General features: G+C 53.0%; 1 protein-coding gene across 2 annotated transcripts in view; it reads right to left on the reverse strand.

Moving 5' to 3' along the window:
• Positions 1 to 18,111, reverse strand: part of SORL1 (sortilin related receptor 1) — a 62,451-nt gene that overhangs the window by 25,673 nt on the left and 18,667 nt on the right. For both annotated transcript variants that reach the window (XM_064173314.1, XM_064173313.1), the window contains exons 5-25: positions 17,980 to 18,047; positions 17,504 to 17,684; positions 15,694 to 15,795; positions 14,623 to 14,792; positions 14,284 to 14,476; positions 13,976 to 14,093; positions 13,384 to 13,457; positions 10,565 to 10,653; positions 10,281 to 10,459; positions 8,768 to 8,954; positions 7,547 to 7,675; positions 7,235 to 7,320; positions 5,197 to 5,369; positions 4,840 to 4,971; positions 4,353 to 4,444; positions 3,321 to 3,567; positions 2,737 to 2,875; positions 1,908 to 2,081; positions 1,629 to 1,742; positions 942 to 1,064; positions 268 to 387 (exon numbers count right to left, since the gene is read on the reverse strand). In XM_064173314.1, coding sequence (XP_064029384.1) covers positions 268 to 387; positions 942 to 1,064; positions 1,629 to 1,742; positions 1,908 to 2,081; positions 2,737 to 2,875; positions 3,321 to 3,567; positions 4,353 to 4,444; positions 4,840 to 4,971; positions 5,197 to 5,369; positions 7,235 to 7,320; positions 7,547 to 7,675; positions 8,768 to 8,954; positions 10,281 to 10,459; positions 10,565 to 10,653; positions 13,384 to 13,457; positions 13,976 to 14,093; positions 14,284 to 14,476; positions 14,623 to 14,792; positions 15,694 to 15,795; positions 17,504 to 17,684; positions 17,980 to 18,047 — 2,890 coding nt within the window. The remainder of the gene's footprint in view (positions 1 to 267; positions 388 to 941; positions 1,065 to 1,628; positions 1,743 to 1,907; positions 2,082 to 2,736; positions 2,876 to 3,320; positions 3,568 to 4,352; positions 4,445 to 4,839; positions 4,972 to 5,196; positions 5,370 to 7,234; positions 7,321 to 7,546; positions 7,676 to 8,767; positions 8,955 to 10,280; positions 10,460 to 10,564; positions 10,654 to 13,383; positions 13,458 to 13,975; positions 14,094 to 14,283; positions 14,477 to 14,622; positions 14,793 to 15,693; positions 15,796 to 17,503; positions 17,685 to 17,979; positions 18,048 to 18,111) is intronic.

The following is an 18,111-nucleotide window of genomic DNA, read 5'->3' on the forward strand; positions in this document are numbered from 1 at the left end:
TCCAAGGCAAAGCTGGGTCACTGCATGAGCACCACAAAGCTGTCAGCAAATTTACAGCGAGCCCCAAGGCCTGTCAAAGGCACTGCAGTGAAGAAACCTTCCACTTTCAGAGCATGACACCACCCTGAGCTGCAAGCTGCCTGGCTGCCTTGCTGGGTGGTTCAGCTAACTGGCAGGGAAACTGAGGCACAAGACATCGACTGCACTTCAGGTTACAAGTAAGGAGTGCCTGACACAGAAGATTATTAATCACATCCAAGTGCTTACCAGTGCAGTTCACTTCATCAGACCAGTCCCTGCAGTCGTTATCACCATCACACATCCAGGAGAGGCGAATGCACATCCCTGAGCTGCAGCTGAATTCATCATTCCTGCACTGGTGAGCCTCTGCAAACAAGCACACCTGGTTCAGATGTTGCCAGGGCCAGGGAAGAGGAGGAGAAAAAGTTTCACATGGGATGAGGAGAGGAGGCTGGTATCAGAAGTGACAGACTGGATAGCCCTGCATAGCAGACTCATCTTGCAAGAATGGTTTCCTGAATGATCAAGAGCACTTCTGCTGACTACCAGCCTCTTCCTTCCATTCAGCAATCCACATCTCGACTGCCTACGCTGGAGATGGATGGCCACAAACATGGCACCATGGGCAGCTGCTCAAGGTCAGCTTATATTCTCTAGCAAATACTTGGGGTCAGGTTACAGCAGCAGCCAAGCTGACTGGGAGAGATGGACAATCAAGGCACAACAAGGGGGAGAATTAGAGCCTCACTCTCATCTCTTGTCCCTCACTTCCCTGTACCCAGTAAATGACGTGAGGAGGGAGATGTTAAGCAGGATAAACAAGCAAAGCAGTGCCTGTGAGTAGCATCCTGCCCTAAAACACTGCTGAGCTCTCTGCCCTTGCAGAGCACAGGGCTGCAGGTCTGAGTGAAGGCACTCACCACAGTGACTTTCATCGCTGTTATCCCCACAGTCATCTTCCAGGTCACATTTGTAGGACAGTGGAATGCAGGTCCCTGAGCCCTGGCAGCGGAACTGGGTGTCGGCATCGCACACGGTGGTGGCTGACACAGCAGGGAGGGAGAGAAGAAGGTGAAAGTGGTGGTTAGAAAACGGTTCCTGCTGTCTGAGGGTGCAGGAGAGCGGAGGGAGAGGGGCAGATCCTGCGAGATGCTGTCAGTGCAGCCCGAGGGGCTACTACTGCATTTTAATGACATTAGGCACTCTGCATAGAGCAGACAGCATTTAGCCATCTCTCTGGGGATCAGCTCAACAGGAGGCCCACGTCCACACAACCCAGACAGAAAGCCACTTTCGATCTGCACTCTTTCCCACAACACTGGCTGTGCCCTCAGTGAGCCTCAGAACCACCACCCCAAGGGACAAACACTTGCCCTTGCCTGAGGGCTGGCATCAGCCTCTCCAAATTTCAGACATTCTCATGTGAGGGCATCAAGGGGGAAACACAGGTCCTTGCAGGACACAGCTCATCTGACCAGCTTGGGGTGTCCACCAAAGGAGATGAGCTGCGTTCCCAGAGCACCTCTCGCTCAGTGACTCCGAAGGGAGCGTGGGGCACGGGCAGGGGTCTGCAGCGGGTGGGGTGAGCCGCAGGGCAGGACACTTACGGCAGTTCTTCTCGTCGCTCATGTCCCCACAGTCGTTGTCGTTGTCGCACTGCCAAATGCTGTTTATGCACTTCCCATTGAAGCATCTGTACTGGTTGGGCAGACACGTGTTTTCTGGTGCAGAAGGCAAAACAAAGGCAAGCTGGCATGAGGCGCTCCCAGAAGACAGGCTGCACTCCTCCTCCCACAAAGGCCAGTGGAGAGGTCGTGCTGACCTTCCAGAAAGGTAAAAACCTTCTCTCAATGTAAAGCAGCAGCAAGAATCAAGCAGGGTTTTACCTTCCTTTATGCAAGTGTTGTTCTTCATGATGTAGCCATGAGGACAGTCACACTTCACCGCCCCTGTGGGCAGCACAGTGCTGGACACCCCCTCAGGGCACTTGCAGCTCCTGCCGTTGTTTGACTTGGGCAGGCAGAGCAGGCTGCAGGGCTTGCTGATGCAGGCATTCTCCCCTGGCACAAGGGCAAAGAGGAAGAGGACATTGTCAAGACAGAGCTGGAGATGCTGTGGGAGGCCCAGCTCTGTCTGCCATCCCACGCTTTAGGTTCACAGCCCCGTTAGGAGCCAGCTCTGCAGCAGAGTGCTGAGGCTGGCCTTAGAAACACACAGAGACATCTGCTCCAGGATCGAGTGCCTTAAACGTCCTTCTATTCTCTTCCAGGTTTTGGGCTGGCAAAGCCCTTTGATGGTCCCATAACCATCTGACAATGGAGCCAATGCTTTCAGCAGATTCTTCATGCAGGGGCCTCCTTGCCACAGCCCAGACTCATGACTAACTGGAGGACAACAGAAGTGCAGCCCTGAGAGTCTTTTTTTCTTCTTTTTGCCACTCACACTGCACCCTGCATGGAAAGGCCACGGTTTGTGCCCCAAAACTGTAAGCTGCCTCCACAGCCAACTGCCCCATGGGCTCTGTTCCAGATGGGGAGCCTGGCAACCAACAAGCAGGGTGCACTGCTCATGAAACACATTCCTCACAGTGGCACCTGAGCACTTACGATCTTGCAGGAACATATTTGGGCTCACGAAATACAAGCCAGGAGGGCCCAGTGGCCTGGGAACCTGTGGAAATGGCAGGAAGGAACACCTGCACACTCATGCCATTACCTGTAGTCTTTCCTCTGTAAAAGATCTTCATGTCCATGATCCCATTTAATCGGCCAACTAAGATCTCCATTCTTGAGCCACTGGTTTTGGATGCTCTGAAAATGCTTAGCTGTGACCAGTCGTTCCAGTAGATCTCATTCTGAAACACAGGCTTTGCTCTTGGCACAGCCAGGGCTTTCAGTGGTTACCTGCACTAAGCCACCCCCAATCACCTACATACACAGGGCAATTGAGACTGTGAAGTCTTCCCAACCTAAGGCAAGGAAGATTAGGAAAAATAGAACTGGGATTTGAGCGGGAGGAGAAGTAGAGGTCATCTGCTGAGCAGCAGAGTCTGGGGAGGACAGCACAGTGCAGCTGAGGCACAGTTAGCATCTCATGAATGTTGGTGCCAGCTTTAACTGCACCTGCCTGCTTGTTTCAGGGCTCTGTGGAAACGTGGCAGAAGCAGAAAGCAAGCAAGCATCACACCCACTCCCACCCTCCAAACCCAGCGTGCTCAACACACCCCTGCCACCTGCCTCTTCCACAGACCAACCATGCCATGGAAACGCATGCCAACAGGAGAGTCACTGCACACATACCTTAAATACAGCAATAGCGTAGGGGTGAGGGAGGCTGTCCAGGATCACAGATCTCTGCAGCCCACTGAAGTCAACCCTCTCAATCCTGTCCATATAAGCCTCAGTCCAGTAGATCCAGTGCTCATCCACAGAAATGCCGTTTGGCCACCTCACGCCCTCCGAAACGATGCAGCCAGCTGCGGACCCATCCATGTCACTTCTGTAGATGCCAGCTCTGGAGTCCCCCCAGTCTGTCCAGAACATCAGCCTGCCACCAGGCAGAGGGGTTACTCGAAGTAAAAGCACCCCATCAAAAGGGAACAGTAAAAGCAGCCCATCAAAAGGGAACAGGTTACGAAGCAGAGGTTGGAATGCTTTACATTCCACGTCTCTCGCAAGACTTGCCTTTGGAGAAGGAGCTCTTTGCAATTCTAATGAACCCCAGCAGCAGATCTACAAGCAGCAACAGTGAGGCTGATTTAGCCTCAGGTTCTGCGGTGAGAGTGCAGCCGTAGGTTACCCTGTGCTGAACTGCTTCACGTCAGCACACGCCAGCTAAAGGCAGCCCAGGTTTGGCAGTGCTACATTTGCAGCACAGGAGCTGCAACAAAACCATACTCAGAAGATGTAACCTGCATCAGGCTCTTGAATTGGAGCGTGGCTCAGTTTCTCGTGCATCGCTGCAGCTTTCCCCACTGACCAGACCAGTTTTACTGGCAAAACAGATTTGTTTACCAGTAGGTATGTATGGGTAAGAAGCAGCAGTTGAATTGAAAATACAAACCAGTTTCTGACCTCTGCTCCAAGGCAGCTGGAGCCTTAGGTGGGCATGGAATGGCAGGAGTGGGCTACACAGGGCAGGACTGTGAGCTGTACCCCACCGCCACTCCTGTCCCTTCATCATGCCCTTCAGGGCTAAGCCTCACAAAGCCTTCCATGCAGCACTCTCCTTGTGTTTGCCTCGAATAGGTGCAGTGGTGCAAGGAAGGACTGTACCAGTGTGGTTCCCCCACAAACCACCGTGGCACTTGACTGCTTGCAATGCTTTCTTACCCATCCTGGGGAGCCAGGGCGAGGGCTCTGGGTCGTTCAAGTATGGAGGAGTTGAGGACGGTGAGTCGCAGATCTCCATCTGGATTGGCAACCTAGAACCAAAAGCAAAACCAAGAAGGGCTGTATGTGTGTGCAGGCAAGAGGGAAGGCAGCTGCATTCATCAATATGTGCTGTGCCTGGGCACAGGGCTGGCTGCTGCGGCACTCAGGCTGTACCCCATGCTGCCCAAACACGCTGGGCATGGATGCTGCTTTTATTCCCCCCTCATTCCCACTGCACAACTTCATCTCACAAACTGACCCTGGTTTAAGTACACAAGGCTGAGCGTTCCCATACACCGTTTGCATTTAGACCCAATAAAGTGGCATGTGGCAGTTTAGATCCAGTGAAGTGGCATGTGGGATGAGGGCTGGTGCTCAGTAATGGGCCTGGCTGTCCCAAAGATGCACTGACATCTCTTTGTAGCACGGGTGCCCATAGCTGTACCTCAATTTTGGGGATCCCAGCATTGACCCAGTACAGCAACTGACTGAGAGGTTCAAAGGCCAAAGCTTCCACTGTTTCCAGCCCGGTGCTTATGATTATTTCCTGGCCAGAGCTGCCGTTGAGACAAAGACGCTGAAAAAGAAAAGAAAAAAAACAGACTAAAAGCCAAGGAACCTCCACAGCCTCAAGGTGAGGGCCACCAGATGTGCAAGCAGCCATAACAGATGGCTCAGAGAGGAGGAGTACCCAAGGCAAACATGGGCAGTTCAGGGCGCATGTGCAGCAGCCGCCCCTGGTGTGAGGCAGTGATGAGACGGGCAGCTGGCACTGTGGCCACCATTCCTCTCTCTGGCTCACCTGGATAATGTCAAGGGTGACATCAGCCCAGTACAAGCAGTTGTGCTCGTAGTCGAAGTCCAGGGCGACAGCTCCTCGCAGCCCAGCCAAGGGCAGCTCCTCGCTGACACCAGAGGCCAGGTCGTAGCGGTGGATGGAGTAGCGAGTGGCGTAGAGAATGAACTCATTCTCCTCTGCAAGAACAGGGAGCGCCTTGTTTAGGCACCTCTGGCCGGTTTAGGCTACTCAAGGGGCAAGAAGAGAATTCCAGGTATTTTCTCTTGCCTCCGACCACACATTTTAGCACCTCAGCGTAGGGGAGGCAAAGGCCCTTTGTCTCAGTGGGATTAGGTTAATGAGAACAGGCTAATAGCCTTACACAGCTCCTGCGTGCACTCGTGCCCGGGAGCACACTGCAGCCCTTGTTTGCTCCAGGAGCTGAGGGAGGAGGTCAGGACAGCACAAGCTGCTGTGACCCCTTTCTTCACACATTAGTGTGCTGCCAATTAGAAACGGAATACTGATCTCCTGTGCCTCAGAAAGCTCACAGTGCTGTAAACCTGGGAGGCTGAGGGGACACCGCACCGCAGTAAATACTCCAAAGCAGGTTTTGTCTCTAAATTGCACTGAATCCAGAGTAAGGGAATCCTGGGCTGGGACAAAGTCTCCCGGGCATCAGCACATCCCCACTGAAGTCCAATAATGCAATTAATGAGTAAAGCTAATGTCAGTTAAGTAACTCTGGCTGTGCATCCCTAATGAGATTACGCGGAGATACGAAACAGATACTGTACATGAAAGTGTTACCATGGTGCAAGCCACCACCTATCTGCGGACGATCAGCAAATACTCTGGGAACACAGCACTTCAAAGCCCAGCCTGCTGGGGACTGCAGGTTTGTTTTCCAATCAGCAGGGCCCTTCTCAGCGTGGCTAACACAGCTCTCCAAACAGCTCGAGAGGGCTCGGAGGGCTGAATGACACGTCAGGCTCTGAAGGAGGAGGAGAACTAAGCACAACGCTGGTATGAACCCCAGCAGAGGGAAGGCTTCCCCAGGCAGCCACCAGGACCTGGCTTTTGCACCTCAGGTCGGTGCGGGGACACCTGCCGCTGGCAGCATGGGGCTCTGCTCAGCCGCAGCAGCGGTTCAGCCCTTCCTCTCCCCTGTCTCGGGCTGGCTCCGGAGCTGCTGTGTGGAGCATGCTAATCACGCAGCTCGTGACGGCAGATTAAATTAAAGCCCTAATGAGCAGCATGCAAACAACCCTGGCAGCACAGGAGCAGGAGACTGCTTCGGTGCTCCATGCGCCAGAGGAGGAAATAAGGACAGGGGTGAAGTCTAGCAGGCATGGAGGATGAAAGGGCAGCCCCTGCCCGACTGGCCCCAGGCAGCTATCATTCACCTCTATATGGTGGCCTGTCTTAGGGTGGTACCTTCCCAAGAGATTCTTTGATCTCCTGTCTCTCTGGTTGTGTTCAAGCCTGCTACAGCAAGGATCCAACGGGGATAAGAGGGTTCCTGCCCTCAGCCTGCTCCGAGGGCTTTGAAGCAGAGAGGCCTCTGCACTGCAGGCTGAAGCCACAACTGAGCAGGACGTGGCACTTGGTGCCATGGTCTAGCCTTGGGCTCTGTGGTAAAGGGTTGGACTTGATGATCTGTGAGGTCTCTTCCAACCTTGGTGATACTGTGATATTGGTCCCTTGGCAATTGGGCCCCTGGACAGGACAGGAGATGATGGATTTATAACCCGTAGTGACATTTGAGGCATAGGAAGTTTCATGCAAACATGGAGGAGGAATTTTTTCACTGTGAGGGTGACAGAACGCTGGAACAGGCAGTTGTGGAGTCTCCCTCTCTAGAGATATTCAAATCCCACCTGGATGTGTTCCTGTGTGATCTGGTATAGGTGATCCTGCCCCTGATACTCTGTGATTTCATTTCCTGTGCCATAGGCTTTGTCTGAAAACCTCCTGGTAAGCTGTGTGTCATCCCTCTGGCACCAGCCAAAGGTTTGCTGAATAAAGCCCTTGTGCCTGAATCAGTGCTGTTCATACTCACCAGCTAGTGGACAAGGTACCAGCTCCCCTTCAAGCCGTGACTCAATGTCTCCACCTGTACAAGTGTCCCCAGAGATCTTCCGGTAGCTGCAACAGACACAGCCAGGCAGTTTGTTTCATGGCAACTGCTAACACACCAGCAGCAGCAGCTAGCTGGTGTTTAGCTAGAGATCAGATGTTGTGACATACGACCTAACCTGTCATTTGCTCACTGCCATGTGGGTTTTGTGGCCCTTGGGGGCTTTTTTTAATCACTAACAGGATAAATCTCAGCATCAGAACATTCAGTCACCCTCCCAGGTACAACACATACCCTCGAGTCTTCTTGTAAGTGGAGCCAACAGGACAAGGGACAGGTGGCTCATATGGTTTCCCAGCAAATTCAGGGTCAGGAACACAAACTTCTAATGATAAATCATCACTCAGTTTAAAGCCAAAATCACTGTAAGGAGAAAAGAGATGTAAGGAGGGATAGAGGAGAAGAGATGCAAGGAGGGATAGAGGAGAAGGGAAAAAACCTGTAGCCATGCTATGTTATTACTCTGCTCTGGCTTTGCATAGAAGTTTTAAGTACCCAAAGTCTCTCAGAAGTCTATTAGCAGTATTTAGCTGCATATTAATAAAATCTTGTAGCCAGACAGTTCCTGTCTCCAGGATGTCTCCAGAATACTCAGTTAATGTTTTGCCTGAGCAGACTAGGGCAGGTGAGGAAGCAAAGCACAGCTCAGCCAGTGTGCCCTGAAAATCTGGCTACAAGCCCCATTTCTCTAGCTTAGCTGGCTCAGGTCACTGGTCTGTCTCTTGGCTTCTCTTGGTGGTAAAATGGGAGTTACAGTGCATCTGTTCTATGGAAAAGGCTGTGAAAGAGGTTATGTGAATGTGATTTTGCAGGGAGCCCAGGGTTGCAACTCTGTGGCAGAGATCAGACCCCACCAGCCTGCTCATGACAAGCCAGCCTCAAGTGTTTCAGGGCTAGGCAGGCAGGTCTGGACCCCTTTCCTGAGCTGCACGTACTGGGCACTAGAGCAGTCTGTCTGCAAGCTCTGCTGAAAGTCCAGTCCCTGAACAGCAGCTCACTTTCTATCCCCAAACCTTTGTAACAGACTGCTAGAGCATGTTTCCTAATCCTGAGACCTGTGCAGTGTTAAGAACGTGGAAACTGCAGAAAAACTGATCTAGCAGGGCCAGTGGCACCCCTGTAGCTAAAGGCTCACAAAACTTTTTAGTGGAGGATCTCTATATGTGATGGGAAATTGTCCACCATGACTTGAAAGAAGGTGATGGATTAACAATACTTTGCTCTTCTATGGAACCTTTCAGAGGCTCTTGAAAGGCTCTAAAGGCATTAATTAAGTCTCATGCCCTGTTATTAATGAAAGGATGTTTTCAGTCTGTTTAGTTTCCTCTTTGCTATAAAATCAAGCAGCAGTACACAGAGCTAAGTAAATTGGATGTTTGTTCACTTTGAGTGATTGGTCACAGATATTAATCTCAGACTTTCAATCCAGACTAAAAGAGATTAATTGGTATTTACCATTCAAAGTCCTCCCTTGTACAAGAGCAGTTGGAGACCATGACAGGCCTGTCAAAATCTTCCCCATTGAAGCAGGTTGCATGAGGAGTCCTCCTTTTGAAAACAGTTTTATGCCCCAGTAAGCATTCATTGCCTCGCTCGTCGGAGGGTGACCACAGCTTGTAGTCATTCTCTGTGCAAGGGACCCCTAAGAGAAGCAACAAGGTTGGGGTAAAAGAAAGGTGCAGTCCTTGTGGCACCCTAGACCAAGGGTTTAAACCCATGAGAGCTGCAGATGTTCCTTAGTCTCTGCTGTTGCTATGTGCCCAGCACTGCACAAAGCGCAACACCATGGCTTGCATCAGTACTGCACCCCAACGACTGAAGGGGTGCAGAGTCTTGCTCTCAGAGGAGGTGCAAAAGGCCTCCCAGGGGCAGCTGTAGGATCCAGGCAGCAAGCCCAGTCTCCAAGGGGCTTCATCAAACCTCAGCTTCTTGCCATAGCTACTGGCATCTTGGCATCAAGACCCAGCAGGCATGCTGGCACTCAGCCATGCACCACTATAACACCCACTGCCCCTCTCCTCCTGCCACCCACGGCACAAACCGAGCAGCCTCCCCCTGACTGCCAGGCTCTAGTGCTGCCCCGAGAGAAAAGGCAAAGCAGAAAGCATCTCCGAGCGTGCAGCAGCACTTGGTGACAGGAGGCAACAAGCAGCTCTGTGGCAGTGACAGTGAATCTGTGATGCCTCATTTAAATGAAGTCGTTCTGGTTACCAAACAGATCTGTTTCCAACAGCACGTCAAGGGAATTGGTTATAAATTGTAGTCAAGCAAATTCCTCTGCTGGGTTTAACTGCTCTTTGATTAAAATGCTGCCTTGCAATCAAAGCTGAAATGGGTTATAAAACATTCATAGGCACAAGCCTTCAGGAGGACTTTTTTTCCCCTTTCCTTTTCAACAAGTCCCCTCAGTGAGGTGAGAGGGGATATGAGGAGCACACAGGGGATGTGATTGCCTTCAGCAGCCACATCCATGTGGACATGAGGGACAGAAGACCCGACCCAAGTGTGGATAGCAGAACCACAGCCCCTGCCAGAGGTGCCCTCTCTGCCCTACCTTCTGGGGCATGTGGTTGGTCTCCTGCTAACAGGACTTGAGGGCATCTCTCTGGGGTCCCTTCTGGAAATTAGGACAGAGGGTAAGAGCAATAAAGGTGCTTCTGCACCCACTTGGTATTCCTGTGCCCAACCAGTCAGTGGGAATCTAAGCCTGAGAGGATTTATTTGATTGCTTGGGTCATAGCCTGAGCTTTAGGTTACTTTGGGCTTCTGAAAAACCTCTCCCACATCCTCTCCTCATTCTCAGCCCCCTGCAGAGGGTGTGTTAAGATCTCACTTGCACACACAGGGCTGCTTGAGGCTGTGAAGCACGGGGCCCGATGGTTTAGGCAAGAGCTGCACGGCAGAGACAGGGTGGCTCTGCCACCTGCACAGCCAGCATCGGCCATGGCTGTGCCACCTGCCAACCTACCCAGCACGTCAGTGGTGTTGATCTGCAGTATCAGCCAGCTGTGGCCATTCTCTTTGTAGGAGCCAAAGATGGTGAATATGGTGCTCTTCTCGCCGGGCTCGGTGAGCAGGCCGTACACAAACACTGGCTTCTCGGAGAAAGTGAATGTCTTCCAGGTCTCCCCTTCGTTTGTGCTGTACCTGGAGAAAGGAGGTTGGGAAAGCTGCCAGGGCTGGGTGTTGCCCGTCACAGGGCACTCTCTCAGCCCCAGCCTCAGCACCACCCCTTGCTCCCCTGCCACTTACTTGAGCTGGTTGGTCTCTGTACCTTGTGCAATGGCCACAAGAATGCCACCGTGGTCACCCCAGGTGTAATAGTGGGGTCCAGATAGTGCCTGGAAGAGAAACAATGCTGAGAGGTGCCTCAGAGCTATGCCAAATTAAGGGCAAAGCCTGGCTGGAAAGCACACTTGGTCAGAAATGCTGCCTGGCCAGAGTTAATGTTTTGGGTCGCCTGGGCTGAGCCAAGGGCTCCCCAGAGAGGTTGTGGAACCTCCTTCTCTGGAGATGTGTTCCTATGTGACCTGAGCTAGATTGTACAGTCCTGCTCTGGCAGGGGATTGGACTGGATAATCTCTTTGGGTCCCTTCCAAACCCTAACATCCTGTGAGCCTGTGAAGTACCTGGAGGCATCAGAGATTCAAGTGTTTATGGGCTGACACCTGCAGACAAGAGCAGCCAGCCCAGTGCCCCTAAACGTACAGCTGTGTTTAAGAGCAGCACCGTGCCCCACACTCAGGCTCCTCCTGTGCCATGTGCAGGGAAAGAATCAGTGGAACAACAACATGAAACCAGAGTTCATTGCTCCCCTCTCAGTCTGCAGCTCTTTGCCATGTCTGTGAGGCTTTCCAACACTCAGCTTGAACTTCCTAGGCCTGCAGATAAATGTTTGTCCTTGGACAGCAAGAGCCATGGAGTGCAAAAACAAGCCCCAGAGACAGTTCATTCATGCATCTCACAGAAAGAAGTTTCTTGTACACCACACTCACTCTCAGATCTACTGATTTAGTGACCACCACCTCTGCTTTCCTATCTGGGGAGCCCAGTGCAGCTCAGGGTGAAGAGAGGAAGCACAAACGTGCCTGACTCTGCCAGCAGGACACGCTAATGCACTTGGGGAGGTTCTTCGGTGGGGCACTGAATGTATTGTTCCTTTCTCCTCTGAGCTGTGAGATCACACCAGCGGTCTGGAAAGCAACAGAGCCTTTCACTCTGCTGCCTGCCAAAGCTGAGAGAAGGGAGTTGTGTTACTGCTGCTCAGCCGAGGAGCTACACTGCTGGGTCATTCTGCACCTCCACTCAGGAGACAAAGGGCCCAAAGAAGTCAGGAGTTGGCACTGTTACCTGCGGGTCAGCGTTCAGCAGGTTTTAGTTGCACTTCAATGCAAACCTGCCTGCGAGCCAGGGGAGGTTGGCACCCCGAAGCCTCAGCTTTGCAGGCTGTGGGCACTCCTGTCTCGCCACACAGCTCCCCACAGCCACTCTCCAGCTGAATTTCAGAGGCAGCCACTCTCAGCGAGGGCCAAGCTCTGAACCACAGTCGGCTTTGGCTGCAGCTGCCCAGCCCTTAACCCAGACCGCACAGCGCTTAGGGGAGGGGACGGAGGTGGTTTCATTCACAGGATTAAATGGCTTGCAGATGCCGAAGCACTGCCTTACACTCACAGCAAAAGGCACAGACAGACCACAACTACTGCCACAAACCAGAGCAGCCACTTAGCAAACAGCATCAAACTCCCCATAAACCAAGGGCAACCTCTTATTCTTCTGGAAGACCTTGGAGCCTCTCCAGCCACTCCCACACAAAACCCCCTGGCTGTCAGTCCAGTCCAAAAGATGCCCCAAGCCAGAGGCAAGTCCTGCTAGATGAAGAAATGAAATAGAGGAAGGAGCTCTCTTGCATTTGAACCCATCACCTTTACCATGAAGCCCACCTCCATGCCAACCTAGGCCTTCATCTAAAGATATTTTTGCCTTGGTCTCAAGGGATGTTCATCACCTTCCCTCCAGATGCAGGCATGGAGGTGACTTTTTATTCCTTAAGGCTGCACATCACTTAGCTACATCGCTGCCAATATTCTACTTGCTGCACCACTGTCTTGGCTGAGCTGACAGGCAGAAGAATCATAGAATCAGTCAGCGTTGGAAGGGATCACAAGGAGCAGGCAGTTCCAATCCCCCTGCCATGGGCAGAGACACCCTACCCTAGAGCAGGCTGGCCAGAGCCCCATCCAGCCTGGCCTTAAACACCTCCAGCCATGGGGCCTCAACCACCTCCCTGGGCAACCCATTCCAGCCTCTCACCACTCTCCTGCTCAACAACTTCCTCCTCGCAGCCAGCCTGAACCTACCCATCTCCAGCTTTGCTCCATTCCCCCCAGTCCTGCCACTCCCTGACAGCCTCAAAAGTCCCTCCCCAGCCATTTTGTAGGCCACAAGAAGGTCACCTCAGAGCCTCCTCTTCTCCAGACTGCACAGCCTCAACTCTTTCAGACTGTCCTCATAGCAGAGCTGCTCAGCCCTCTCAGCATCCTCCTGGCCCTTCTCTAAACACACTCCAGCATCTCCACATCCTTCTTGTAATACAGGCTCCAGAATTGGATGCAGTACTCCAGGTGGGGTCTCACCAGAGTGCAGCAGAGGAGGAGAAACACCTCCCTGGTCCTGCTGGCCACACTTCTTCTGATGCAGCCCAGGCTCTGCTTGGCTTTCTGGGCTGCAAGTGCACACTGCTGGCTCCTGTTGAGCTTCTCCTCCAGCAGCACACCCAGGTCCCTCTCCTCAGGACTGCTCTCCAGCCAGGCACTGCCCAGCCTGGATTTGTGCTTGGGATTGCCCTGACCCAGATGCACTTGGTCTTGCTGAAGCTCATGAGGCTGGCTTGTGCCCACCTCTCCAGCCTGTCCAGGTCCCTCTGTATGGATCCCTTCCCTCCAGCCTGTCTGCTGCACCACACAGCTTGGTGTCATCAGCAAACTTGCTGAGGCTGCACTCAATGCCTCTGTCCATGGCACCAACAAAGATGCTGAACAAGACTGGTCCCAGGACTGATCCTTGAGCCTTACCTCTCTCCACCTTGCTCCAGCACTGCTTGAGACATAGACATTGGTTTTCTTTCCCATGTTCTTGCCAATGGAGCCTAGGAGAATGGGGGAAATCATCAGGAAGGCAAAATGATTGCTTAAAACAAAGCCAGACACCTCTAAGCTACTTTTCTCTGTGAGCACAATGACAGTGACAGAGGAGCTGATGCTTCACACAAACTAATTCCCCCAAAAGCAAATATTATAAGACCATTACAGGTCCTGAAAGCAGCTGGGGAAAAGCCTATGGCCAGAAGCGTGCTCAAACAAAATGTGCAAATGTTTTCCTCAGTACAAGAGCAAGAGAGGCAGGAATTTCTGTGTGTTCAAGAAACCCAGCAGCAGGGAAGAGGATGCAAATAAAGCAGGCAGGATTTCTCACAGCACTCTGCTGCTGCTTCCAGCAAGACAGATGCTGGAATCACTGAACAGGGAGAAGAGGCAGCAAAACATGGAGTTGAACTGCATCCTTGTAACCTGCATGCACAAACTGCATTCTGTCATGCCTGGACAACAATGCCCCCCAGGTCGTGTCCCCCCCACACACACAGAGCTGCAAGAAGGAAAGCAGCACCGGTGGCAATGATCAGTCCTGGCGCCGACTCCTTGGACAGAATGGGCATCCTACGCAGCTGGAAATTCAGCAGCTGGCTCAGGCGCTGGGCCAGGTGGAGAGAGCAGCCCTGGGAAAACTGGGAGTGCAAAACACAGCGGCATCAGCCCCCCACCCCTCACTCACCCATGCCCTCCTCCCACCTAGTCCATCCCTCTCCACTTGGAAAGGGGGGCAAGGACTCCCTCGTGGCGGGATTGCCGTCTCAGCCTCTTTCGCCGCAGGCTTCTCCCGCTCTTGCCCCCCTGCCCCTTCCTGCCCCATGCTACCTCACAGTCTATCTGCTCCCCATAGCGCGTCTGCGCCGGGGGCTGCAGCAGCTCCCAGGTGCCCCCCTTGTCAAAGGTGATGACAGAGCGCATGTTCTCCTCGCTGAAGGAGCCATTGATCAGGGTGGCAATGTAGACTCCCCGCACGCCTTCGACGCGATGGAAGTCCGCAAAGGGCTCGTTGGCAAAATACCTGCAGGGAAACGCAAAGGGGTCAGGGAGCTGCAGCCTCCCTGGACCTGGGCACTGAGGGACTGTCGAGCCCATGGATCGGGGCAGCGCTGTGGCTTTGGCTAACGTTCCTATTTCCCACAGCCAGTTAGGTGCATCCCACGTTACCTGACCAAGGTGTCACTGCCAGCTCCTCCCGGGCTGTAGTAGAGCACATTTTCTAACGACAGGGAGAACTTCAGGCCTTCTGCCTCCGAGATGTAGAGGTTGGTCCGGTTGTTATCGTGGCTGACGCAGACGAACACCTGATCCTCCGAGGCATCAGCAACATAATATTCCTTTGGGATGTCAATGACAGGCAGGCAGGTTTCATACATGTGGGCACACAAGCAGGGTTTACATCCAGGCCAGTCCAGCGTTTCCTCTTAGATAACTCAAAGTTATTCTTCCTTCTACGCATTGCTGTTTCTCTGCTTAGCAATTAAGACTCTTCCCTTAGCTTTCACTTTCGTGTTTCCCCTCTAGCAACTGCTGTCCTCTGCCCTCCGCCCACCACAACTCACTGGCAAAGTCCCCCTGGAGCAGCACTGGGTGCCAAGCCTCACTGGTGCTGGATTGCTCTCTGCTCAGACTCAACCCAGGCCAAGAGCATGTTGCAGCTGGGAGCAGCCCCAAGGCTCTGCTGAAAGACAAGATTGCTCCTCACACTCTCTGTCATCCCCACCAGCCTGGGGACACCACAGCATGTCTGCTTCACAGATCACAGACTCTGGCTCTCCCACTCTGCTTCCCCTGCCCGCAGTGAAGATGGATGCTCCAGGACATGCTCAGCAACCTGGCACCCCACACCATGAGGTAAGATTCCCAAAAGCAGAGCCAAAGCACAGAGCACTGAGATCATTAGCTCTTCCCTGGGTATCTGGGGTTTGCTGCCAGCCTCTATCAGCAGCATGGGAGGAAGCCAATGGCTCTTTCTGGACAGCCTCACACCCAGCACAGGACATACTCCTGTGCTTCCCCACAGGCAGGAATGGTTTGAGTAAAGCACCATCACATAAACCACAGGAGCATCCTAACGTGAGCTGCTGCTCAGCCAAACCCCCTGCGTGGGGTCAGATGAGGTCCCTTCCTAGCTCCAACTCCCACCGTGTGTGGTGGAAGGCAGGGAAGGAGCTGCTGACATCTGAAGGCATCCTGGGCCAAAGAGGCAGAGAGTTCTTGTGGGAAAGCAGCACTTACCTTGATTGGGTGCTTGGTGACAAACTGTGCCACGCGCATCGGCTTGCGGTTGAAGGAAACCCAGAGCTGGACCGAAGAGGGCTGTGAGCTGCCCAGCAAACGCTGCAGCAGAGCACAGGGACAGGTCAGGAGCAGCTCTTGACCCTGAAATCACCTTCATCTCCAGTGGTAGCCAAAAGGCAGCCCACAAACCTCCTGCCTGGGACCTCACCCTCCCTTGCATGCAGGCAAAGCATGGTAGTTGCCTAGGACTGACTTCTGATTTACACCAAGCAAGGAGAGAGACTGCCCTTGCTGGCCAGTCAGGTAGAAGTAAGGAGGCTGGGTTTAAGTCCTTCTCTTTCTGCACAGCAGTCCATCCTTTCCACCCAATTGTTAATGATTTGTGCAAACTTAAACCCCCCAGCTGGAAACCAAAAGCATCAAAAGCTGTGGGCAACCTATTTCATACAGGATGCTAACAAGAAGAACCTAAACCCAGATTTAGGCTCCAAAAATAAGCAGCCTGGTTTCTCCCAGGCTCTGTATAGCTAAGCAACCATGCCTCCCACGGAAAGGAGCTGGAGTCAGAGTCTTGGGTGCCTCTGCCACGCAGCCAGTGCTGCTCCTGCTGTGGTCAAGGGCTGACCCAAGTGTCCAATTCCAGATCTGGGGATATCACTTCCAAATCAGGGGTCTGCAGCTGGGCCAGTGTCCCTCTCAGTCTCTGAGCTTCCTGCCGATCTTTGCCTCGGCACAGAAGGGTGATCTCCACGTTGGTTAGTGTAACACCAGTCATCAGAGCTGCAGGTGAAAGCGTGGGGGTGGGCCCTGCGACTCTGGAGCTCTGCAGAAGCAGAAACAACTCAAAGAATCCCCAGGCTGAGGTCATGCTTGGAAAGGTCCTGACCGAAACCTGCTTTCACAGTTCCAGGAGTCTGCTTGCCCAAGCCTGGTGGCTTCTCTGCAGAGACACAGACCACCCCCAGTACTTCACCCAGCTCCAACAGCAAGCCTAAGATAAAATCTTTTGCAAACCACAGCAGGCTTCAGATCAGGCCTGGAGCCAAGGGGATGAGCCCTAAGAAGGGCAGGCTGTGCTGCCTGCAAAAGAAAAGATTGAGAGTGCTCTACAAAGACATCCCCTGGCAGCATGGGACAACACTGGCCATCCTGAGGGCTGGCGGTGACACGCTCACTGCTTCCTGCCTAGGACACCCTACAGCACCCCTAAATGGCAAAGGCTGCCCATGAAAACACACCCAATGGCAGCAGAACTGGAGGAAAGCTCACACCCTCTCAAAGAAAAACTGCTCCTCAAAATCCGTAAGGAACAGAGCCTGCCCCTCTGCTGGCAGGTGCCTGAGCACCCAGAAAGGACCTGCCCTTGCCAAAAGCAGAAATGCTTTCGGCTTTCCTTCAGGTTTGTCTGAAATGGGCCAGCAGCTCTAACAAGCACAGGGTTGCTCTGGCTGCAGAGGGACCAAAAGATCGTTCTTGCTCCTCTGCATCCTCTTTTCTTAGGGAAGCAAGTTGAAAATCCAGCTTTCTTTCCAGGACAGAGCACATTAGGCTACGTGAACCTAGGCCATGTTTGATGGTAATCCTTTCTGACAAGCAGCCTGCTAACCACCGAACTGCTGAGCCACATCCTCCCTTCCCATGCCACCCCCACCTCTCCATCCCCTGCCTCACTGGTTTTCCCAGGCATCCTCTGTTTTTTCCCAGGTCCCAGCACTTTGCAGCCTGACCTACTTCTGCCCAGGCTGCTGAAGCGCTGCTGTAGCCAAGCAGCAACCACCGCCCCGTGCCTTGCTTGTGTGCTGCTCACCACAGACTTTGTTGCAAACATGTATTTGTCCCTCAGCTGGAAGTCTTCAACCTCCTCCAGGATGATTTCTTTATTTTCTCTGCTTTGAAAGAAATCAGTGCTGCGAAGGACAGTTGAGGCCCCGGAAGGCTCATGCCGCTCGATGTACACTGTATTGGGGTTATCATAGGGCTCAACTCCCCTGGAAGGAACACAAAAGGTGCTGCTGGCATTATCTCAGCACCCACAGAGCAACGCAGACAGCAGCAGGTACCAGGGAGCAGGAGCCCTGTCGAGAGATGCACTGGGCAAACAGGAACAAGGGGCGATGCAGAGTGCCCACAGGTACCTGTGTCAGGGCTGTCTCTCATCACCCCACCCCACCACAGCCCCACAGGCAAGGACAACAGGGGGCTGGAGCTCACTCTGGTACCAGACCCTTGGTTTGTGCATGGCAAGAAGCGAGAAGAGAGAGAAGACAGGAGCTGGGTACGTACCAAGAGAAAGACTTCACATGTTCCTGAATCATTATCCAGGTCTGGCCAAAATCATCTGATTTCCAGAGCTGCAACAACAAGTGAGAGATGCCAGTGGGATTGGGCAACCAAACAGACCCAGCCCTTCAAGAG

This window comes from Pogoniulus pusillus, chromosome 38, assembly GCF_015220805.1.
Source record: "Pogoniulus pusillus isolate bPogPus1 chromosome 38, bPogPus1.pri, whole genome shotgun sequence".
Taxonomy (NCBI): Eukaryota; Metazoa; Chordata; class Aves; order Piciformes; family Lybiidae; genus Pogoniulus; species Pogoniulus pusillus.